Genomic DNA, 25,853 nt, shown 5'->3' with positions numbered 1-25,853 from the left:
CAAGGAGCACTGCAAGGCAGAAGCAGATCTCATCCCACCCCAGCACCATGTGGCAAAACCTGCTGCTTGAAAATCTCTCCTTTGTTGGATTGGGGGCAATATCTTTCTAATTCAAATGCAGATTTTCCTCCAATATATTTTCTCATTTCAAAGTTTGCTTCCTCCAAAGACTTTTCTTCCTTGCTGCCCCTATTCATTTGGAACTCAGAAACAACTCGCTGGGTAGGGCAGAGTTGCTACGTTAAGCTACTTGGCAGGTGGGTTGCTGTTGTTTACTGGGAGGAGGAGCATTGCATGCTAGCTGGTGCAATGTATTGGCAAGAGTGCCAGATTCTTTAGCTGTGATCCCTGCATTGCAGGGGGTTGGACCAGATGACCCTTAGGGTCCCTTCCAAATCTATAGTTCTATGATTCTATGATTTGCACCACAAATCCTCACCACCTCCCCCCCTCTCCTCGTAAGCAGAAGTGACCCAGTTGTTGGGAGGAGTGTGGCTCTGACTTGCATGACAAGCTGCTTCTTTTGGAACTGTCTTTCAGATCACCTGCCTGATTGTGTTCCTTCAGAACATTCCCCAAACCCAACTTTGGTATAACTTCCTTGTTCCAAGTCCTACTGCAGCTAACCCTAAGCACATATAACTGCCGTGTGTGATGTTGATCTTTTGTTTTTGTTTTGCTTTGGTTCTTGTCTTGTTTTTTTGTAAGGTTTGGCTGTTTTAGTTTTGGAGGTTTAAGTATATATATGTTGGTATGGGAAATTGTCGTGTGACGGGCCAATGGCCGTAATAAATATCAATCAATCAATCAATATAACTGCCGTGTGCATTCAATTCCTTTCCTTGCAAGTTCATCAGGGCAGAGACCTATCCTATTGTACTCAGTAAAGTGCTATGCACACTGATGGTGCTATGTAAATAAGTAAATATGCTTGCAAAAATGCTCACACCTAATATTTATATTTAAACCAGGGATAGGGAACTCCCACTGCATGGCCAGATTTCATCAGGCCCTCTTGGTCTCCTCCCACTCAACAGCTGTTCAGCAAGGACTTTAATGTTGTGCAAAAAGAGCAACTGCTGCTCCTTCATCTGCTAGAAAATCAAAGCAGAGGGGAAATGTCTTAGCAGAGACAGGTAGAATTATGTTCCTTGCAAAAATGCAAATGTTGTCCATGAATTTTGCAACTGCATGAATGGAATTTTTAGGGTGCAATTGCATTTGAAGGTTGAGGCTTTAATAGCTGTAAGGCAGTTGAGCTGCGCACCTTATTTTGCATACTTCTTCTGGAATTTGTGAGTTATTTTTGCCTTCTGCACATTCAGAACACATAAAGAATGTTGGAGAGCTTGTTTCTTTCTCTCTTTTTTTACAAACATTGGTTTTTTAAATTGTCTATGGAGAAAATTGAAGGCACAATTTTAGTGGAGTTAGTAAGAGTTCAATATATGCTTCAGTTTGAATGGAGAGTGTGTGTGTGGCGTGTGCATGTGTAGAGATGTTTATCTAGCCCTATCCATGTTTGGATCTGGCTCCACTCAATAACTTGTTACTGGTTAATGAATCCCTCAGCTTAAAAAGTACTCCCCATTCCTGATTTAGAGCTGTTCTGAAGTGCCCGGAAAGAACTTGTCAGACACTGACAGAAACACTAACAACAACACATTAAGGTAGGTGATACTATCCCCTTGTTGCAAAAGTGGGGATGGAAAAGCATCTGCCTGCCTCAGGCCTCTTGTCAATTTCATGGCTCAGGAGAGGACTTGAACCAAGGAATTCCTGGCTCACAGCCCACACTCTTAACCAATCTATCAGAGCATCTGATAGCCACAACTGGTGCTTTTTTCATATATATACATACATATATAGTTTTCGTAGATTTTCACGGGTACAGGAATGCAGGTTTTGGTGTCCTCGGGTGTCTTCCCGTGTAAAAGTTGGGGTGTCTAGGCGACGTTTCGACGAGGTCTCACTCGTCATCTTCAGGCTGGTGCTTTCGGCTTCTTGTTACTGGAACAGAGCGGGATCTCAGTGTTTGAGTTCCTATAAATACTGTAGAGGGGTGTGGTGATTAGCCTCAAAAGTTCTGGGCAGAGGGGAAGTTCCCAGGCTAGTGTTCTTTTCTTCTTTTGTTCCTTAATTACTTGAGGGATATCTTGAGTGATTTCTTGAGGGATATTCTGAGTACCACTTAGGTGGGTCATTAGGTGTGGATTAGTTGCTAAAGCCTTCGTGTCTTGACCTCTTGAATTTGTGAAGAGTTTTTCTGGGAAGATGGCTGTACTGCACTTAGTTGTGCTCTGGCTTGGCTTCGTGTATAGGGGCGAGCTGTGGTTTTGTGCCCTGTGCCAGCCAGATCTGTGTAGGGATTGCAGGGGGGTGCAGCATCCGGAGGTGCCACTATGGTTTGGTTACTGGATGGTGTCTGTAATTTATCTGTGGAGAGGGTCTGGGTTTGGGTCTGGTGTGGTTGATTGGTGGTGGCGTTCTGTGTGCCTCTGGATCTGGTGTCGGTTTTTGTGGGGAGGGCTAATTTCCAGATGTCTGGCAGGCGGGACGTGTCGTCACGCTTGTTCATGTTGTGAGGGTGTTTCTCTATCTCAATGGCTTCCATGATTATTCTCTTGTGGTGATGTTCCATGTTAAAGAGCAATTTGGAATCTGCAAAATTAATTTCGTGTCCTGTTTCTTTCATGTGTTGGAAAAGAGAGGAAGATTTTTCTTCTTTTTTGACGGCATTCTTGTGTTCTGCGATACGTGCATTTATTCGTCTGTTTGTTTGTCCAATGTACGTGGCTGGGCAGACTTTGCAGGGTATTTCATAGACCCCTTGGTTTTCCAACTGGATTTTATCTTTGGGGTTTCTGAGGATATTGGCTATTTTTTGGTTGGTGCAAAAGGCTGTTTTGATATTGTGTTTATGGAGGATTTTGCTAATTTTATCTGTAGTGCCCTTGATATAAGGAAGGAGGGCCATGCCATTGTTTTCTTCTGTGTCTTGGTTTTTGGGGGGTGTTTCTTTTTGGATTAGCTTCGTAACCCTGTTTTGCTGGTATCCATTGGCGATTAACACATTTGAGAGATTCTGTAACTCAGTTGTCAAGTGGTCTTTGTCAGCCAGGCGTTTGGTTCTGGAGATGAGGGTCTTGGCTACGGAGTTTATTTGTGCAGGGTGGTGGTGTGATAGAGCATGTAAGTAGCGGTTGGTGTGTGTTTTTTTCCGGTAGATAGTGTGTCCTAGGGAGCCATCAGGTTTTTTGTAGATTAGGACGTCAAGGAAGGGAAGCTGGTTGTTGGCTTCTATTTCCATAGTGAATTGTATTTTGGGGTGTAGGCTGTTGAGATGTGTGAGGAAGCTATCTAGTTTTTCTTTCCCGTGTGGCCAAATTACAAAGGTGTCGTCAACATATCTGAGCTTCCTCACACATCTCAACAGCCTACACCCCAAAATACAATTCACTATGGAAATAGAAGCCAACAACCAGCTTCCCTTCCTTGACGTCCTAATCTACAAAAAACCTGATGGCTCCCTAGGACACACTATCTACCGGAAAAAAACACACACCAACCGCTACTTACATGCTCTATCACACCACCACCCTGCACAAATAAACTCCGTAGCCAAGACCCTCATCTCCAGAACCAAACGCCTGGCTGACAAAGACCACTTGACAACTGAGTTACAGAATCTCTCAAATGTGTTAATCGCCAATGGATACCAGCAAAACAGGGTTACGAAGCTAATCCAAAAAGAAACACCCCCCAAAAACCAAGACACAGAAGAAAACAATGGCATGGCCCTCCTTCCTTATATCAAGGGCACTACAGATAAAATTAGCAAAATCCTCCATAAACACAATATCAAAACAGCCTTTTGCACCAACCAAAAAATAGCCAATATCCTCAGAAACCCCAAAGATAAAATCCAGTTGGAAAACCAAGGGGTCTATGAAATACCCTGCAAAGTCTGCCCAGCCACGTACATTGGACAAACAAACAGACGAATAAATGCACGTATCGCAGAACACAAGAATGCCGTCAAAAAAGAAGAAAAATCTTCCTCTCTTTTCCAACACATGAAAGAAACAGGACACGAAATTAATTTTGCAGATTCCAAATTGCTCTTTAACATGGAACATCACCACAAGAGAATAATCATGGAAGCCATTGAGATAGAGAAACACCCTCACAACATGAACAAGCGTGACGACACGTCCCGCCTGCCAGACATCTGGAAATTAGCCCTCCCCACAAAAACCGACACCAGATCCAGAGGCACACAGAACGCCACCACCAATCAACCACACCAGACCCAAACCCAGACCCTCTCCACAGATAAATTACAGACACCATCCAGTAACCAAACCATAGTGGCACCTCCGGATGCTGCACCCCCCTGCAATCCCTACACAGATCTGGCTGGCACAGGGCACAAAACCACAGCTCGCCCCTATACACGAAGCCAAGCCAGAGCACAACTAAGTGCAGTACAGCCATCTTCCCAGAAAAACTCTTCACAAATTCAAGAGGTCAAGACACGAAGGCTTTAGCAACTAATCCACACCTAATGACCCACCTAAGTGGTACTCAGAATATCCCTCAAGAAATCACTCAAGATATCCCTCAAGTAATTAAGGAACAAAAGAAGAAAAGAACACTAGCCTGGGAACTTCCCCTCTGCCCAGAACTTTTGAGGCTAATCACCACACCCCTCTACAGTATTTATAGGAACTCAAACACTGAGATCCCGCTCTGTTCCAGTAACAAGAAGCCGAAAGCACCAGCCTGAAGATGACGAGTGAGACCTCGTCGAAACGTCGCCTAGACACCCCAACTTTTACACGGGAAGACACCCGAGGACACCAAAACCTGCATACATATATAGATATATATATAGGTACTCTCATTTTCCTACTCATATTGAAATACTGTCCCTCAATGAGGCCAAACTTAGATTCACAAAATGTTTAGGGGTATGCGTCCCCATGCGTCCCCCCTGGAAAAAAAGCACTGGCCGCAACCCTTGCAATGTGAATCAAACTACACTAGATTCAGCATGAATCTCCACTTTCCTCATGCATTTTGAGGACCAGAAAACGCAATGAAGACAGAATAATAACTTGCATTTACTCATAAGTTATCACTGCTAACTGCAAAGGGAAGGGTCAATACTGTAGCTATTAATGGCTCAATGATTATTTATCTCGCTCTTTTGCGAAGGCTGTGTGCGGACTTTGGTAAAGGGGCTCCCTAGAAAGAGAAAGGGTGTGCAACCAAGAATGCTTCAGACTGCCCCAAACTTCTGATATGTGAAGAGGAAGCACAGAGCAACAGCTGTGATCGGAGCAACACTGTAGCCCCAGCAAATTTGTGGCTACGCTCTGGGGCTTAGCCCTGAGTGCTGCCTTGAAATGCTTTGCTTGTGCGGCATGAACCACAGACTGTCCGAGCTGCATAATTGCAGGCATCAAATAATTCATCATCGTCATCATCTTCATCATCATTACCACCCCCATATTAGAACAGTAACAATTGTAAAAAACACAGGCATCTAAATATTGCTTGGCAAATAAATACTGATTGGTGGGACCAAATCAGACAAAGCCCAGAAAAATTAACATGGAAAAATCTAGTCTATAAGAATTATTGAAATAATCCTCTTAGGAGCAAATCTTCAATCTTGTTCACATAGCAGGGGCACTTGATATGTCAAAACCATTTCTGTGTGCGTAGCTCAGAATACAAGTGTAGCTGCTTAGCAGCATACCTTAAAAAGAAATTTAAAAATCTGGGGTGACAAGCGATTTATTTCTTGAATTTGTATGTCACATTAGTGGCAACAGAGCCCTGAGCCAGCTCCACTTTGTATCTAGCATTCTTGTTCAGTCCTAAAGCCAATGTCCCACTGAAAACAAATTAACATGTACAAATAAAACTAGGGGCATGTATGTGGCTCCCTCCAGACTCACTAACAAGAATGTATCCTTCTCTCGCCTTCCATACCATGAATTCTCCTTCCCCTTCCATAGTCAACTGTGGTTTAGCGATACATTAGCACTGAGTCAAACCATACTTAATGCATATTGTGGTAAAGTAAACCATGGTTTACTCAGAAACCACGGACTGAAGTCATATATAAGCATGTGTTTGCCAAATCTGATTAAGAAGAAACCATGGTTAAATTTAACTATGGATACCTTGAGTGTGCAGTGTTACACCAGAGATTAAAACTAAGAAGCAAAGGGAAGGGGGTTTTATGAGAGAGAGAGAGAAGAAGGAAGTGCAGAGTGCAAGGTCTCAAGGCTGGCTCCCAATTTACAAAACATAGTTTGCCGGGAGTCAGCAGGGAGTCTGGGCTAGGAATGGAAGACTCTATCAATTTCAGATTCTCATTTTTCCAGTCTTAAATTCACTTTACCCATTTTCTGCTTCTGTTTATGATTGGAGAAGAGGGAATCATAAACAAAAATTCATGTGCATTTTCATGCACACTCCTCCTGATATAAACACTTTTGTACACAATTCTGCCTATGTACATTTTTGCAAGCCTTCTCCTCTAATGCATTTTTCAATGCCACTTCCACTAATATACATGTCTGCTCACAGATCTCCCTAATATATGCAATTTTGTATACATTGTTTTAATTGACAAATTGCATCATAAAATTCTGATATGCACAAATTTCAAAGGACAGCTGTGTTGTTTTTCATGTCTTGGTTTGCAAAGTGCAAACTAGGTCAGTTTGTATTAAAATGCAAACCAAAACTAATTCCTCTCCGATCCCCATACTGGGCCTAAGATAGCTCATTGCATAGTACATGCAATTGTAATAACCCTATTATTGTTGCTCATAAAGAAGTTGTGTGTATGTTTTAATCTCATTCCTTTCCAGCAGGCAAATTCTCTCCTGAAGTCTTGGTGACACCATCAGAATCATTTTCACAGCTGCCTGTTAGGTGGCCCACAAAACAAAGGACATTGTGCATTCAAGGACTTGGAGCCAAAGGAAAGGAGTCATTGAATAGCAGGCACCTGCCTTCCACAGGGAACCAAAAAGATGCCCATGTAAATATATCAGAGTTATCACAACAGAAAACCCAGAAAAATAGAGATTTCTAGATTTGCCGTTGTTCAGCAGTGAGCATCCGAAAGATTACCAGAAGCATAGCTCAGTGAGAAATGCCTTCCAGGTCAGCGACAAATGGCATAATAATGTACTATGAATAACATGTCATTTTAAAAAGATAAGCATTGAGAGCCTGCTCTTAGTCTCTTCCTGAAATATAACAGCAAATACAGCCTAGTCTTTTATTTACGTATTTATATTTATAAATAAATTATAAACTATCTTTTGGGCCTCAAACGGAACCGCAGAAGCGTTTACAATAAATACCTCAATACAATAAAGGTGAAGGGTAAGAACATTGTAAAGAGCATTGGATTCTTTAAAAAATTCCTTTAAAAACAGCACCAAACAAGGACTAAACAACACTAGAGAAAAGCAGAACAACACTTATATTCCGATGAGGTGCTGCCTTTCACACTCAGATATATAAAGCAGAATTCTTTCTTCACTACTACAGAGAAGCATCCACCTCTGGGGAGACCAGCACAGTTTGTTCAAGATTAAACAGCAAACTCGTTCATCAAATTATGAGCACAGAACGACAGTGCCCACACTTTCCGTTACATACGGAATTTATGGTGATTTGTTTTTATCTATTATTTTTGCAAAGTAACAGCATTTCCCCCAGTAAGTCAGCGCTGTTAGGACATGTAGGAAAATACATTTGCTGGCCTAAGTCAGATGCCAGAGGAATCTCTAGCGGGTTTATTGTGATCCAGAGGAATGCTGAAACAAGGAGAATCTTAGTTATAAGCATTGCTATGAGAATTAAGAAGTCCTGCTCACCTTAATCCCGAATAGTCTCTTCATACCAGCTCAGACAGAGGAAGGCTACCTCCCAAATTTTCAACACTGTGCAGAGCAGTCTCTTCGGTCCTTGTCTGCCCAAATACTGACCAGGATCAAATGCAGCTTAATCTGAGAGCTTTGGTAGCCTTACAGCTAAAGTGAAAACAGGGCTGTGGCTGACCCCTTTTAAGTAAGGAAAAAAGAGCCCAGCTGGAGGACACATTCTCATATTTTTGGTTGAGTACTGAACCTAAACTATTACAGACAGGAATCAGTAAAGCTTAATGCTTTTTCTTGAGACGCTCCACCTTTTATGTTAATGAATATCTAAGTCTCTTGACTAGTCAACAACATTTCGCAAAAAACACACCCTGAATTCAAACACACTAATAATGTTCCAAAAATATCTGCTCAGTGGTGGAAGGTGCTCCCTGCACATACTTCATGCACCTAAATTTCCTGGATCTTGGTTTATATATATATATATATCCTGGAAACACCACTTTAAAAAAGCAGGAGGGAAGGCTAAATTCGAGGCATCCTAGATAAGACTAGAAATGGATGAGCCCGGATACCTAATTATCAGCCTGGTTTCCATGAGACTTCCAAACCAAACATGCTCAGACACATACAGAACAATCCCATTCATGCTTTCTCAGAAGTAAATCCCGTTGATTTCAAACAGGATTCATTCCCAAATAATGGTGCACAAATTTGCAGTGGAAAAAGAAGGTCAGCTGAGCTGCATTAGTAACAACCCATCTTATGAAAACAACTGTGATGCAAACAGTGCGTACAACCCAGCTGAAGCCTAAGTTACACGTAACTGCAGTTTGTCTGGATCTGTTCCCTCTTACTCTTCCCTTCCCCTTTTTACGCATTCTACTTCTGGCATCATACAGATTGGAATCTCCTTGAGGCAGAGACTCTAACTTTTTCATTATGTCACATTGTCAATCTCCACACTGTATGGTGACATAACAGCAGTATGCTATTATTAATGGTCATGGCCTGTATCCAGATACCTTGTATTCAGGGTAGACCCTTGGAAATCAATGGACTTGTCAGTCATGACCAACTTAATGCCATTGATTTCCAAGGGTCTATTCTGAGTTCTTAATCGGATACTGTGCTATATCTATATACCAGTGCAGTGGAAACAGACATTACATCCTTCTGAACAACTGGAAGCTGGCTAGCTTGAATGTAGTAAAGTGATGATAATTATTGTTTTTACCATGATATACTAGGCCTAGGCCCAACTGCACACTACAGGATAGAGATCTTACATGAAGGTAAGAGCGGGTGAATATGACCCCATATTTATCTAGAAGTGTATTCATGGCACCCATTGCACAAAACCAAGCAAAGTGCAGGTAGTTACAGAAAAAGCTCTTAGATTCATTTTAGCAACTCCATTAATGCAAACTTTAAATTAATACACAACTCTTCTTTTTTTGCTTTTGTTTCCATCTCACAGCAGACAGCTGAACCATTCATTTTTTTTAAAAAAAATTGAAGGCGACCCTTGAAAGAGAGCCATTCAGTCCAAAACAAGTCAGAAAACTTTTGAAATCTAATTGCAATTTTGCAAATAAAGATGAAACTGCTCTTTGATTCTAGTTTGCAAGGAATTTTGGAAGCTTAAAAAGTTAAGTGTTATCCAAGAAGTAAAACACATACAAATCACAAGGGCCAGATCTACTGTTAGCTGCCTTAAAAAACTTATATATAGAAGCTAGATCTCCTTGGGGCTCAGCTTAGCCAAAAACCCAGCCTTAGAAATGACAAACACTAATCCAGATTTTTGTCAAGTGCCTTAACCATGAATACGACCTAAATCTCAGTACTTGTATTTAATATAGATTGAGCTTTCTTGCCTCTTGGGCTGCAATTCTGTGTATGCCTACCTAGGAGTAAGCCATATTGAGCATAGCTGGTCCTACTCCTGAGCCAACATGCAGTTGCACTGCTCTAATGATAAAGCTTTCCTGCTCACCAACGTAACACAAGTCATCAATGAAACGAGGGATTCTCTGTTGGCCTATTTGCTTGCCCTGTGAATGAGATAATGGTGCTCAATAAAGCAGAAGGCAGTATTATTTTTAGAAATCGGTTGGGGGAGATATATGTTGCAGTACAGCTAGCATGGGAGGATTTAAAAGCAATGGACTCAACATGGAAAAGGAGGAGGGCTAAGAGAAACCCAGTTGTCTGCGGGTTCTCTAAAATGCTATTCCCTCCCGACCCCCCCCCCCTCTATAAGGAAAGTCAGGTGTCACATGAAATCCGTCTACAGTGCATCGAATGAGACGCGCAAGCCCTCTTCTGGTTTCCTCAGTAGTCTTCCTTCTAAGAGCATCTATTTTTAGGCTGGAGCATATAAATCACTGCAGTTCACACTACGGCACACCATTTCCTTAGAAAGGAATGCTAAAAAAACAGCATTATCTACTTCAACTGATCCTGGCCACCAGCATATTTTAGGCATCTGCATTGGTTTTTAAATGCCATGTGTCATCTAACTGAAGGGTATTTCATCAGGCATCTCTCACAGCCAGCCCCCCACTCACCCTACCGTAAGAATGTGAGGGCAACCTCCTCACCTCATGGAAGCATTGCTTTGGGTCATCTAACAAAATGAGGCATTGAAGAGGTAGCATAACCTTCCAGTTTTAACAGCTAAAAATAACCACCATAAAACCCATAATCTACTGAATACAACAGGCCATTAGATCAGTCATTCAGCAGAATTACCAGCTATGTTCCAGCAACTGTCAGTGTTTTTAAGTATGCTTTTAATACATCAGCTACATTCATATCCAGTTAATGGAGATGCACATTAATACGGTACCCAATTCAGCTCACAAAAAGAGACACACTGTAAATGCAACATATCGAATCAAAGCCTTTCCGGTGCTTTTTTTTTTTTTTTTTTTTTTGCTCCATATAGAGGCATTGTTCACAATCCATTGCACACACAAGCGAAGTGCAAGCAAAAAGATGCACAAATACACCCATACATGCAGGCAGGCAGGCAGGCAGGCAGCATTCACCCAGAGAAATGAAGGAAAGACATTTTCACTCAACTAGCATTCATTACATTTTTTTTAATGGACGGGACAGCACAAGACGAGACAATGAACCATAAACTATGGGTTCTAATAATTTAAAATAAATTGGGGGGGGTGTTTAAAAAAAGAAAACTTACATTGATTTTTGGCAATTTTCCTTCGGTCATTATACACAGCAGTTGGGCTGTGTACAGAATACCTGATCCAAAGAGAAATATAACCACATTATGAAAAGAGACAGGGACAGAGGAAGAGGAGGAATTAGGTTAGGCATGCAGCTGTTAACAAACGTTAGAAGAAAGCACCTCTCTGCCGGGTTCCCCACTGCCCCCTCCAGTCAGAAAGACTGGGATCCAGTAAAGCTTTCCTGCCACTGTCTGAACTGGGAAAGAAGGGGAAAGCTCCCTAGCTACCCTTGCCCTCCACTGAAGTGGGGAGATGGGCAGGGAAGAGAATAAATAAATAGCTATTCAGCCTCAAATGCTCATGCAAAAAAGGCCAAAACAGCGTCAGAAATATCCAGAGCTCGCCTATTCCCCCTCCCTCTTACTTGACATGTGAAATTCAGAATGAAGGGGGAGAAGGGATGGAGAAGGAGGGAGGGAGGGAAGGAGGGAGGGAGGAGCTGGAAATGAAATAAAGGAGAGTTTGAAGAGAAGAATAAATAAAAATAATTTATCCTGTCAGCCTGGAAGGATTCAATGTACTAGCCACCAGGAAAGCCCAATGGGTCTGGCATCAGCAGCGGTGGCATGAGAGACTGCCTCCCCCCCCCCCCCAATCCAGAGAATCAGGAGGGAGGGAGGGAGGGAGGAGAGATGTGTCAATGCTCCTCTTATCTTGAAAGGATCCTGGAGCTTTAAGGTGGTGGATTACAGATCAGGAGGAAATATGCTTTTTTTATTTTTATTTTTAAAAAGTACAGTGGTGCAGGAGTTGCTATGATACAGTCAATAGCTTTATTCTTGGATATTGTAGAAAATAATGCATCTGAGACTTTTATCTATAAAGTACATGTGGTCACAGCTGCTAGGATTTCTCTCTCAGATTTGTCTATGGGGAGGGGAAATGCCATAGTTGGAGGGTTCCTATACATCTAGGAGGGGAACAGTGCTCAAATTATGGGGTGGGGGAAAACATAAGGTGGAGGGGATTGATGAAATACACAAGCCTCATTCCTTGACTATTGTCAACTGTATCCAAATTTTGACACCCCTGGTATCACCTAAAGCTGTAGCTAAGGGAACCTATCATCACAAAAGATCAGAGAGGCGAGATCCCCTTCTGCCCCGTCTTGTGGTTTGAATACCAGATGGAGAGGGAGCAACTTTGCAAAATTTGAGGGCTTCTGATGCCATAAAGCAGGATAGCTCAAATTTGCATGACAGGTGGGTGACATATTGTGCAGCAGGTGTATGCAGCACCCTTTTCTAGGACTACAAAGCATAACCGAACGCCGTTGCCTACAAAACTGACCTCTATTCTCTTTTATAAAAATAATGACAACTCAACATAGGGAACTTGTGGCTCTCCGGTTGTTGGGACTTCAGTTCCCATCAGCCCTAGCCAACATGCCCAATAATCAGGAATTATGGGAGCTGGAGTCCAGCAACATTTGGAGGGCACCAGGTTCTCCACCCCTATTCAAAGCTGAGAAAATACTCATTCCCTCTTTAAGGCTTATTCTGCCCATCAAACAAGCCAAGTTACCAAACCCAAAATGCAAAATTGTAGTTGCAGTTTTGTCCGGCACACACTAATGTGTGCGTAAGTCTCAGTGATCTCAGTGGGTCTTTCTTTTAAGTTATATACTATATATGTATATAATCATATAACACTACAGCAGGAAGGGACCAAACCAACACCCTGCAAACTGGGGTACAAGTAAGTATCATGGGTTGCTGGTTCTTGTTTTGTTTTTAGTACTATATCTGCACAGCTAATCACAAAGTTCAGCTACTCTCAGAGTTCTCTGCCAACTCCAGGCAAACACACTACCAGTAGGCAGAGTATTAACAATGGGGCTGTTTTCAAAATGTATTTTAAAACATATTCAGCAAGAATTTACTAATAATTCTTCTGCAATCCCAGGCAGCTTTACCTGTGAATCAGTTCCATTAGACTCATTAAGTCTTTTACAGTAAACAATATTGAATTAAGGCTTTTAACGTCTTAAAGCCACCCCCAATTTTAACCCACTTCAAGTTTCCTATCTCTACCCCCCACCCTTAAACTCCAGGTGACATGACATAATGTCTGAATCTGGCATCCAGGGTTCTTTATGTGTGGGGTGGGGTGGGGTGGGGGAGAGATCTGATTCTGAATTGCAGAATTCCAGACAAAATTTAGAATTCAGGCATCTGTTGCTCTGGCAAGGAGTATCAGCATTAGCAAAATAATATGCCTGTTGCTATAAACTAACAGACACCACCAAATTAAAGCATCTAAAGGTCCTTCAAGCTTGATTAAATGCACCTCCAAAATAATGAATAAATAAAAAGCACCAGTGATGTAATCAAAATGAGTCATGAGAGCCATGCCAAAAGAAAACAGATCCTTTGCATACTAAGTGTTCACACATCCATATGCACACACATGCATAGAGCAAACTGCCAACATCTGGACATGGAGAAATCTGATTCACCCAGGTGGTGGAATTTGACAGTTGCCAAGTGCTGCCTGTAGTTATTTGTTTTGGCTAAACTGAACATCAGAGAAATAAGCAGCATTCTGAGATGCTAATAAAATCCATGTATCTTATTTCTTCCTCTTAGAACTCATTCCGCCCCCCTCCTAGTTCCACCATTCAGTCTTCATGCCAGATGAATGAATGAAAGATATTAACTTTATTATAACAATCTCCTGTTTCCTGGAAAGAGGCATTGGATAAGAAAAGAGAACCCTACTAAATGCTGCTGTGTTAAGGAGATACCAACTTGCGTGTCTAAATACTCAGGGAGGGAAATATTCCAAGCCAAATTGTCTCACTGAATATTTATTTTATTTTTAAAGACCACCCACCCAAACTTGAATGCAATAACACCTGTTCCTTCTCTTAAAGCTACAAGTAAGAGAGAAGGGAAGAAATCAGGAAAGCTGGAAATCCAAGCAATAGGTTATGAATAAAAAGCGATATCACAATATATTTCTATATTAACACTTGTTGTGAATGTCAGTGAATTTTTTATTCCTAAATTTTCCAAATCAATCATAGGTAATGAGAATCACTCAGTGTTCCCACCCAATTTTATTCTCTTTTTCTCTGTGATTTTATCAACTTGGTCATGTTTTAGTTATTTTCAAACACCGGCACTTCTACCTTTGTAAAATTATGTGCCGGTGTTTTAATTCATTTCAGACACCAGCACTTTTAACTATTTAACCATAGTGTGCTAAATGGTAACACACACACACACACACACACACACACACACGGCAATGGATGGACATGATGTAAGCAAATAGAACGAGATAAAATTGCCTGTGCCGTTTCTTCCTGCAAATAAATAAATAAAGGGCAGGGAAGACTGCAATCAACCATACCCTTTCTATATATATCACAGCTTCAGGAGACATATGACACAAAGGTACATTTTGTACCACTTTGACTTTGTTTCATCATACCTGCATCCCTCATACCTCTCCCCACCCCGCCATGCAAAGCTATCTCTCATGGAACAATTTCATTTTCTTTTTAGGAAGACACCTCTTTGCCAGAGTCTCATAAAACATAATTTAGCACTTCATTCTCAAGGAAATCAATGTGAATTAAGTCACCCTAAGCGACCCATATTTGAATCTTGTTATCTAAGTGGTGCATAAAGCTTTTTTTTTCCCTCTCCCCTCCCTACCCCCACTCCCCCATCCACCTTGACAGACCAAGTCACTGTGAAAATACGGCTTCAAAAAGAAAAAAAGGGGGGAAGCATGCTTTAAAAGGAAACAAAACACCTCTTCTATTTGCTTTGCCAGTCTGCAAAGATGGGAAGCACACTAATAGCCGAAGCCCAGCTGGTTGTGCTTCTAGTGGGCTGAATGGAGCAGCTGTGAATAAGCAGTGTAAAAGCAGATCTGAAAGGGTTGAAACGGGGGCCAGAAGGTCTGAGGATTCAAATCACACTTCCAAGGCAACCAAATAAAATAAACCTCTCCCCCCCACACACACACTCTTATTTCCCAATAGCTGACTAAAGCTTTCAATGACATTCCTTTCCTCTCAAACCTCTTAAATATATATCAGGAAAATGCAAAGCTGAATGGGCACTCTCTCCACCCCTGCAATCTCCTTTGCAAAGGCATTTGATTCCCACTTACTTGGCACAAAGCAAGCCTTATTTTGATATTAAGCCAAAGCATTCCAGTGCCCTTTTTCCGCTTTAAGAATTAATAATAAATGTACATGCAAACACTATGTTAAAACTAGCAGTGAATCCATTGCTCATTATTATGATGCAAACCCACATTTCACTTTGAAATATTTATCTCCCACTGATCGTTTGCAAACAACAAGAAATATAAGCAGGAATTAATTCAGTATAGACAGAGATATGGAGCTATAGCAGCACTCTGTGTCTACCTAGATAGGTAGGCACAGAGACATTGGCTTAGTGTGTGTGTATATATATCTGTATATCTATAGCCATCAATATAGAATTAACTGGGCATTAAGCAGATACACTTACAGGCATACTTAATAGACAAGACATGACAAAAGATTTAGGGAGAGATAATATACCAACGTCATACAGATCACAGCGAGGCCATGTTGATTCTCAAAGCTGCTCTCCCCCCTCAGTAAGGAAATTCCTTTCTCTCTCTCTTTTATGTGTGTGTAATCTCTCCCTTTCTCTCTGGATGGATTTTGTTTGTTAATTTGGAAACTTGGGATTTTTGTTTTGTTTTGTTTTGAGTTTTGCTAGTGGTATGCTGCCGCCGCCTCCTTCGCTGCCACCATCACCAACTCAGGAGCAAAAAATAAAAGGAAAAAGGGGGGGAGGAGAAGGGGGGGAGAGAGAGAGAGATCAAAAAAGGAAGGAAAAAAACACACTCCAGAGTCCATTCAACGGGTGCCCAAGAAGAACATGAGGACGACATTGACCAGCAGGAGCACCACGATGACAGCGAACACCACCACCGTCTGAACATCCAAGGTCATGGTGCAGTGCAGAACACTGTAGTGCTCCAGATGTGGAGCTTGGAGGCTTGGAGCTGTCAACCTCTGCTCTGTGAGACTGTCCATACATCCACCATGCTATAGGAGAGGAGGAGGCAAGGGAAAGGCAACGCTTCTCTAGCTCTCTGGCTCCCTCTTTTATCCGCTGGCTCTCTCCGCTTGCGGTTTTTTTTTAGGGTGGCTGGTTTGGAGGATGATGTGGTGGTGGTGGTAGAGGCTCTGTTGGGTCTGCCTGCTTGTGTGTGTGTTTGTGTGGAGGGGAGGGGGAGAGCGTGCACGCGCCTGTTGCTTTGTATATTCCTCTCTCTCTCTCAGCCCCTGCTGGAACCTGCGATGCAAAACAGCAGCAGTATCGCCAACTAGTTGAGCGCTGGAGAAGATGCACAAGGAAGGGAGCAGGAAGGGAAGGTGCCACAGAAGAGGGAGGGGAGTCTCCTCAATGCTTTCTTTCTTTTTTTCTTTCTTCGCTTGAGATTGCAGGATGCTGTTGCTGCTGCTGCCGACTCCCGCAAAGGTCCTTCTCCCCCAGGAGCTTGCGTGTGTGTGTGGCTTCAGCTCTTGGGTAGGGTGGGGGAGCTGCCTTTGCCCGCTCAGTTCGCCAAGGCAGCGCCGAGCAGCAGAAGCCTGGCCGCGCTGGAGGGCTCTTCAAGCCGCCGCCGCCGCCACTCCTGCTGCTGCTGCCGCATCTCTCGTCGCGAGGCGGACCCCCTTCGCATACGAATCAATTGCCAGGAGCCAGGCGGGCGGGCGGAGGAGAGGCGGCGCTGTCACTCAGTGGCAAGGAAGAGAAGGAAAGGGTAAAAGGAGGAGGAGGAGGAGGAAAAACTGGAGAGGAGCAAAAGCTCCAAGCACAGAAAAGCAAAATCCAATTTCCTTCTCCTTCCTTGTTCCTGCAGAAGTTCATTCTTCTTCCCTTTCTTCTTCCTCCTTCCTATTTCTCCTTTCATCCCCCCTTTCCCCCCTTCTTTCTTTCTTCAGTCTTCCCTTCCCCCTTCCTTCCATTCCTTCCTCTTCCTTCCTTCCTTCTCCCTTTCCCCGCCCCACATTTCCTCCTTCCTTCCGCTCTTTCTTTTCCTCCTGACCTCCCTTTGTTCCGCAAGGGAAGGAGGCGGCAGTGACTTAGGAGCAAAAGAAGAAAAAGGTATTGGATGCTATATCTGGCGGGGTAGGTCCATCTGGTCCAACATCTCAATTCCAGCGGGGCCGGAGGTGGGGAAGAGAACCAGGTGCCTCCGGATTCCGGAAACCTCACATGCAACAGTGTGCTCCCATTACTATTCCCGCATCCCAGCGGCTTGTGTTCGGAGATACGCATCCTCTGAATACAGAAGTACCACTTAGCTATCCTGGCTACCAGTAGTCACTGACAGGACGTCCCTCTATGAAACAGTTTATTCTTTTTAAAAAACTTGCATCATCATCATCATCATCATCCAGTTTTGGGTGCTCCACTTTCAACTTTCAGCTTAGCCAGCCAGGCCCTTTCCCAGCCTACTCCATTCAATTATGGTGCAAAAGTGGTGTCACATGTCCAGGCCTTCCGCTTCCTCCCAACACTCACCCCAGCATAATGGCAGCTGCATTTTGCACCAGTTTCCAAGTTTCCAAGCCACTTCTCGAAGTAGCCCCATGTAAAGTGCATTTATCCAAAACTCTGGTCTTAACACAACCACAAAAGAAACCACAAGAAATACAGGCATTCACTATTCAGAGGCTCCTGGGAAGCATTTGCCCACTGAGACCCTCCACTGCATCTTTGCATGAGACATTGCTGAGGGTTCCCCTCCTTTCTTACAGCCTTAGTCAGGGGTAGGTAATTCTGCACGGTGAATTGCTATTATGGCTCAATCACAACTTCACAGCAATCTTAATTGCTGAATATTTCTATCAATTTCTGCCTGCATTAAAACATTTGTGGTCGTTATTAGGTTCATCTATTTGGCAATTAATTGGAACAATTAAATATAATGGTAATTTGTTTTGTTTTTGATGCTTTTAAAGGCAAATGTTTCATGACATTGTACTGATATATTGTTAACCGCCTCGGAACCCACTCAGTGAAAGAAAGATGGAGTAGATGTGTTGAAATAAGTAACCGAAAAGATGCATTTCGGGAATGAAAGAGTGTTGAAGAGGAGTCTGGGGGTGGGGTGGGGGTGGGAAGAGGCACTTTTGGAAAATCAAAACAGCCAAAAGGAAAACTATGAAAACTATGTTGTCACAAATGGAACCCCAATTCTAAATTGCCTGGGGAGCCTCCAAAATCTTGCCTGTTCAAAGCGGTTGTGTTAACAAGCACAGCAGAGTGCAAATGCACCAGCAGGAGTGCTGGATTGGCACTGATGGCACGTTTGCACCATACCAACCTTCTTGCCACAGTGTCCCTCCCTCTCTCTATCCCAATATACTGCAGCAACTCAATTGGACTGATGTCAAGTGAGAGGCACAGCCTCACCATGTCGTTTGCTGCCGTTTAAAGCCCTGATTTAGGACCAAGTTAACTTAGGGGGCATCTGCACCCATACTAACCTACTCATCCCTTAAAATCTATGTTGGAGGCTCAACAGTAAAAATCATTTGGCTGGTAAGCACAAGGAGCAGTGCCTTTTCTGCAATGGCCCCTCACAGACCTCTTTTGAATGAGTTCTAAAGACTGGCCCTTGGGAATTAAATGTAAGGCTGGCAGTTGATTTAGAACAGTTGGGCCATGTGTCCAACACCAGTTTTAGTGTATTTCATTGTGTTTATTTACCCGCTTGTAATCAAGTTGAGCAGTTTTATTCCTACATTTTAATTATTGCTATTGATGCATTTTAGTGATTGTGAGATGATTGTTCTAAAAAGGCAACCTATAAAGCTTTTAAAGTGATCAATCAAAAAATGCAAGACCTCCCTACTTAAGACAGTCTCCTTCCAACTCATGGAGGGCAGTGAGAACAGTAACAGGGGGTGGGTAGGGTGAGGGGTTTCTAGTTCAGTAGTACCTGCTGATCCACCTAATGCATATAGTTTTACTTGCAAACCAAATGCCGCTGCTGCACCAACCCCAGCCAGCCACCTGCCACCTGCTTGCCTTCTTACTAGGTTGGAATAGAACTGGATGACAGCTCCTTTCTCCTTGGCCTCAGTTTTGTCCTTTGTAGAACTCAGCAGGGGTAAGAATTGGGGGGAAACTGGAATGATTTGGCTCCACCTGTCATTGGCTCTGGCTCCACCTACAGTTGATTTCCCCACCTTCCACTCTGCAAGTCCCAATGGGCATCAGCCATCACTGTAGAAGGAGTTTCTGGCATAGAAGAGCTTCATTGTTTCAGTTTCAAATGGTGCAGCCCAGATGCCAGTTGACTGCTTTTGAAAGACCCAGTCCTAAAGTCTTTGCTGAACTAATGCAAACATGCTTCTCACTGATATACTGGGCTCATGCTCAACCCATGCATTCTGCACAGCACCATGGTGTTATGTAGGCAATAAGCAATGGACATTGAATCTGTTTGCATCCAGACAGGTGTGACTGCTGACGTCATCACAGAATGGGTGAGACTATTTTGCATTAGAAGTGGCATCAGCCCTTGATTCTCTCATGCCATGCTTAAGAAGGAAGGGTTGGCTCCACAGCCATGGTGTGCATGGCTGCAGTCCTATACACACTTACCTGGGAGTAAGGCCCGTTTAAGTCAATGGGACTTACCAACAAGTGGTTATGCTTAGGATTCTGCTGCTAAATGGCTGGACTATTGCAGTTTTAGGAATCAGGAATTTATATTTTTTAAAGCTCTTTTCTTTTCTTTTTATCTTTCTCCCCTCAAATAATGCCAGAAACAACATTTATTGCTTGATTTTCAAATGAAAGAAAGAAGTAAAATAAATTTATTGAGAAATTTTAATAAGCAGGGCATAATAAATGTATTGCCCCACTATAAATTTTGTTTGATTCATTTTCTAACATTTGCATCCCACTTCTCTTCAATCGCACAACCCAAGGAGGCATGTGTATGGTTCTGAGAAGGTCTCCCATCCCATCAATGACCCGGACCGGCTTCTTTTCAGCAAGGGTAATAGGCTCATGTGCCTTCAAACCATACAAAAGAATGGCTGTTAATGGGACAACATGGTTTACCTTTGCTTTGTGCATGATACTTGAGAAAATTTGACTGCAGTTTAGGAAGCATGTATCTTGCAGCCCATTTCTTTTCTCTATCTTTCACACTCCAGGCACCCCTGATATTTTGGCCTCCTATAAGCCATGACTGCATCTCCTCTAACATTTCTCCAATGAAAATAGGGAGATCCTAAGGAAAAGTGGGACATTTTGGGATCAAATAAGAAACTGGGATGACTTCTGTAAATCCGGGACTGTCCCTTGAAAATAGGGAGACTTGGAGGGTCTGAGATTGTCACTGCCATGATCCAGGTCCGTTTGTTCTCCCCCAACAGCCCCTGTACTAAACCTTTCTCCTGGTGAGTCTCTGATGCTGCCCCAAACAGCCTCTTTCAGTGCCCTCCATGCCCATCATCAGAGTGAAATGCAAAAGTATAGAGGTGACTGAAGAGGTCCTTGATTCACAATAGCTGCTAATCAGCTTAAGCCTCATGGAACATATTTTGTATTCACAGCACAATGGCATTAAAAGCCTTGCTAGAAGATGGAGGCAGTGTGTGGGCAGTATTGATGCCATTTCATTCATCCTGATCCAGAATAGCAGGAGAAAATGGAATGAAAAGGGGTGAAGGTGTGTGTGGTGGGGAGGGGAGGATTAGAAGGATCCAAGAAGGCTGTCGAAGGAAGAAGTACCTTCAGGAAGCTCTTGAAAAAAAGAGATGAAGCAACTCTGAAAGAGCATATTGAGACTCCTGCTCTATCAAATGACTCCAGCCTCTGCCCCCCAACTTCTCACGCACTAGCTTTTGAAAAGGCATTTATTTATTTATTTATTTATTTATTTATTTATTTATTTATTTATTTCCATTTATGAATTATGAAACTTCTGAAATGATTCAACAATAATATTCCTGGAATTCAATGGCCCAAGGGCGGTCAAATGCTTCTGGGAAGACTTCAAGCAGGGCTTATAGACAACAGCCTTGGCTGGTTTTTGCCTCAACCCTGTGTCCTGTAAAGTATACTGCCTCTGAACATGGATAGTCCATTATTAACTTTTGTGATGAATGGTGTGCAATATTTATTTAACAATAATTGTTCCCACACTTCCTCCATGGAGCACAGATCAGCAGTGTGCATTGGTAAAGGCTATGGTGGGAAACATTGTGCAACACAGTGGTGCAGCCTAAGACCAAACACTAGAACTACCCTCCCCCTTGGAAAAAGGAAGGAAGGAAGGAAGGAAGGAAGGAAGGAAGGAAGGAAGGAAGGAAAAAGAAAGACAAGCAAAAGGGTAAGTGGGAATTCAGTCTACTGGTTTGTCTTTAAGATAAAAATCCATGGTTACAACGAAAGTTGCCCCCACAGTTGCCATTATCTTCAAGAGGCACCAAGGGGGGCTGTTCTTCCAGGGTTAATACCACCTGTTTAAGGGGTGGGGATTTTTGCAAAGGACCATGGCTTAAAACTCCTTTTGTAATGTGGCTCCAAATAAAACTGGGCATCCTTACACCTGCTATTTCAAGAAAGTTAAACTTGGATATGTTTTCTAGTACCATTAGCTGCTAGTGGCCAGTTGAATCATAGGAAACTGTCTTATAAAGAATCAGACCATTGGTCCACCTAGCTCAGTATCGCTTACTGGCTGACAGTGGCTTCTTGGGGATTTCAGACAGGGTCTTTCCCAGCCCTGGGAGCTTTGAAACTGCATGGAGAATAGATGCTGTGCCACTGAGCTACGGACTCTTCCCCAAGGAAGGTCTTACATTGATAAGTTTATTGAATGGTGATGTTTGTGTGTTTGTTTTCAATATGTAACCTGCAATAGGATCACTCAGCAATGAATTACAGGATAGAAATTAAATAACAATGACAACAGCAATTAATCATTCAAAAATTGCATCTCCTGCTCTGTTATTTGGAGGCAACTGGACACCATCAGAATCTGTGCCCTATTGTCCTATACAGTGAGCCAACAAGTCTGCAAGTCCTGGATATTCTTGGGCTGTTATGTGATCTTGGGCTGCACCCATCCAGTCTGCCCATTGACTCCTCATCACCTGGTTGACCACCCTGACTTGAGGCTACCTCTCCTTCCACAAGTGGGCAATGAAACGTTTGAACTGGTAGTCCTCCTAAAGATTTGTAGTTGAATGTCTCTACCTTATCCTGTTCTGCACCCCAATTAGCATTTTATTTAAAATGTATGCATCCAAAAATTAGCACTCCGTGAAATGTATATTAATTGCTTTTTTAATTTATATTTTATCTCAACAATTATAACTCTAGGAATGATCTAGCTGCTGCAACCCTCCTCTCCTCATATCTAAATGATTATGATGATTTTCTGCCTCAAGATGGTAATCAAGAGCCAAAAGAAAAATGGCGCACTGGAAACTATATAGTTAGTTAGATTTTAAAATAAAAAACAGAACTAAAAACCTCGCAGAAGGAGTGGCAAGAAAGAGGGAAATTTTCAATCAGCTGGCCTTGTAGGAGGAAATGGTTTAACGAAGCTGTTCACTGCACAAATCCACCCTCTTGTCACAATGAGGGGTCAAGAACATCCTTGTTCAAGAGGCACCTACTTCAGTTGACTCTTCATGATCAAGGATAGGAAAATAATGCTGCGGCCTTCATTAAAAACTTGTGAACCACAAAGTCCCTGTATGTCTCATACAAACTTTTCAGACAAACACCCCTTAGCACATCGTCTATTTGTTTCTCATTTTGGTCAGCTGAATTAAACCCACCCCTCCAGTTACTTTTAGAGGTCAATTGGAAGACGCAATGGAATGTCAAACACTTTCTGGAGGCGTGAAAAAATAATAACTTGCATCCCTTGGGCAGCCTTCCCATCATACTAGGAATTGTAGTCCAATGCACCCAGAGGGCACCAGGTTTGTTTATTTATTGTACCGGTATTTATATCCCACCATTTTCTCCAAGGAGCTCAAAGTCCTTCCCCTATTTAATCCCTACAACAACCCTTCCTGTGAGGTAGCTTAGGCTGAGAGGCAGAATCTGGCCAAAGGTCCCCCAGTAACTTTCATGGCTGAGTGAGGATTTGAACTCTTATCTTCTAGTGTGATACCTCAACCACTGCACCATAATGTAGAGGTATGTTGTCCTAGGGCAGGTGTGGGGTACCTTTGGTCCTCCAGATGTTGAGCTATAACTCCCATTAATCCTGGCTATTGGCCTTGCTTAGCTATGGCTGATGGGAGTTGTAGATTAGCAACATATGAAGAGCCAATTTGTCCTAGGGCAACAAACTGAAGAAACCAAACATTATGGCCATATCTTCCATCCAAAAGGTGTGGGGAAAGATTATAGCCTGGTTTATACATGCAGCAGAAGGAGGTGGTAGTCTTATGGTGAAGGAATGAGACAATACCACTTCCATTCTTGAATTCTCCCTTGTATTAAAAATGAATAGCACACCAAGAACAACGTAGGCTTAGACATTTGTCCTTGGTGTGACAACCTTCCACTTACAGGGAGGTTGTTGCACCAAGGAGCATTCAAAAGCATCGTCTCCTGCCTGAACCCAGAAGTGGAACAGCCACTCTTAACCACCTTAGGATTCTACCTAGGTTCCTCATTCTACTGCATGTATAGACCAAGTCTTAAAGATTCACGTTCTGTGTCTGTGCTACAAGTTGCCGGCTGTCTCACAAACAAAGAACTTAACTAAGGGACACTGATTGGCTCAAAACTTCAAGGCTGTGTTGAAATTTGAACCCATGACATGGAAGTACAAGGCTCACACGGTTTGTTAGATCTTGCTGACTCCATGTTAATACAGTGGTTATTGTTCCCTCTTAATTGGTACTACTATCATAGGCAGATCATTTGGTATGATATTCTTGCATTTTTAAATTTTATTTATATTAATTAATTAATCTGTATGCTGCTTAATGGCAAAATAGGCTTCCTTACCAACTTAAGAGGGTAAGAAGGGGCATTAAAGACACGTAAAGCTCCTCTGTGGCTGTTATATGTTAATGTTAAACATTCCCTGTTGAAAATTAATGGTCTGAATCTCCTTTAAATGGTAAACTTGTTACTTAATAATTATCTCAATACTTCACTTCAGGGCCCCCACCACGAATCTATGCAATTTCAAGTATATTCCAGCGCAAAATGGTTCAAGTTGATTCAATAATCAATAATATTCAAGTGATTTCTTGCACTATCCCATTCCTGTCTCTAAATGTTTAGAATAGGTTTCAGTCTGTCTAGAGATAAGGGCCCAGAGTTCAGTGATAAGCTATAAGCTCTGCATGCAGAAGATTCCATAATCCATTTCTGGCATCTTTGACAAAAAAAGTTCAGATAGCAAGAGATGCGAAAGATCCTGGAGAGCAGTTGCCATAAAGGTGAACGGTCTTGTCTGGAACAATACAGCTTCCTAATGTATGCTATTTTTTAATCTGATATATACTATATCAGCGGTGGGCAGAAGTTAGATGGAGTTACTTGCAGATCTCTAGCAGATTTCCAGTAAGGTCTCTGATTCACATTTGTTTAGCAACAGCCAACATTTTATTTCCTAAATTTAAAAAAGAAAAGAACCTGCCATAATCAAGTAAGGTAGAGGGAATCAGGAATGGGATTTTGGGGTCCCCCATGAATTTAATTTATGTACTAGGGGAGTAAAAATCTTTGGCATCCTGGGTTGTGCCAATGCTGGTCCTATTGAGAATAATGGACATGACTTACTGAGGTCCATTATTTTAATAGGTTGACTTAGTTGGAGACAACCCTCTGATCCTTAATTCCAAATTTATGTATACCTGAGGGCTTAGGCCAAGCATGGGCTGCTATTTGCCCCATAAGAACATTTCCCCCAGGCCACAAGAAATCTGTGGCACACCTGATGTCATATGAATGAATGAATGAATGAATGAATGAATTTATTAATACGGTCACAGACCAGCGTCAATGTCATATGTGTGTGGCTAAAAAGGAGTAATAGGGAGCTTAAAGGGAGCTATTGATGGTTTATTGGCAAGTGGGGTGCCCTGTCAGTCCCAAATAGCAGATTAGCACTGACAATGAGTACCTCTTGGATTGGCTGTACTAAGGAGTAGCCTACTGGAACACTGGAAATTTGTATATACGAAATCAGACCACATTGCTCTACCTAACTTAGCACAGTCCACGTTGACTGGCAGTGGCTCTTCAGGGTTTCAGGTAGGAGATGCCATTGAGGACTGAATCAGGGACAGTCTGCATGCAGATACTCTACCTCCAAGCTACAGTCCTTTGCCCGGGGGTACAACTGAAGGGGCTCAGCTGACTGGTGCTGTCAGCAAACCTCACTTTGGCCATTTGCAGACGTGGGTTGAAGCCAAACCACATGTGCAAATGGACATCACAGGGGCTTTCTCCAATCAAAGCCGAAAGTTGGCCTGTGGGAGTTTGGATAAAATATGGTATATGGTTTTGTCTGAAAGACCAGCTTACCAAAATAGTGTAGTATGAGGGACAGCTAAAAAAGGTAAGCTTGATACAATATGGTGGCCCTTTATAGCCTATGTTAACAATGTGAGCATTTACTACAACCTCATCAAGGCAAATTACAT

General features: G+C 42.5%; 2 protein-coding genes and 1 long non-coding RNA gene across 12 annotated transcripts in view; 1 reads left to right on the top strand and 2 right to left on the bottom strand.

The window, feature by feature from the left end:
• LOC310698370 overlaps positions 1-25,853 on the top strand; it is a 758,866-nt gene that overhangs the window by 109,787 nt on the left and 623,226 nt on the right. The window lies entirely within an intron of this gene.
• The window catches only part of ARHGEF9 (Cdc42 guanine nucleotide exchange factor 9), a 286,345-nt gene that overhangs the window by 109,859 nt on the left and 150,633 nt on the right, over positions 1-25,853 (bottom strand). Inside the window, exons 1-2 of one of the 10 annotated variants that reach the window (XM_083484964.1) lie at positions 15,737-15,775; positions 11,128-11,189 (exon numbers count right to left, since the gene is read on the bottom strand). The exons of 4 other annotated variants lie outside the window; for them this stretch is intronic. In XM_083484964.1, the coding sequence (XP_083341090.1) occupies positions 11,128-11,157 (30 nt within the window). In that variant the 5' untranslated portion in view covers positions 11,158-11,189; positions 15,737-15,775. Of the gene's footprint in view, positions 1-7,913; positions 8,022-11,127; positions 11,190-15,725; positions 16,040-25,853 lie in introns of those variants that run through there. 5 more of the 10 variants (XM_083484962.1, XM_083484963.1, XM_083484965.1 and 2 more) reach the window with 5 other exon arrangements.
• On the bottom strand, positions 16,050-16,229 carry LOC310698336 (uncharacterized protein; the record flags this gene model as incomplete). Its single annotated transcript, XM_083485444.1, has 1 exon — positions 16,050-16,229. One exon carries the CDS (start codon positions 16,227-16,229, stop codon positions 16,050-16,052), a length of 180 nt encoding a protein of 59 aa, XP_083341570.1.

Source organism: Podarcis liolepis (assembly GCF_965112155.1).
Source record: "Podarcis liolepis genome assembly, chromosome: Z".
NCBI classification, from domain to species: Eukaryota; Metazoa; Chordata; class Lepidosauria; order Squamata; family Lacertidae; genus Podarcis; species Podarcis liolepis.
This window is presented reverse-complemented; position numbering and strand designations above follow the sequence as displayed.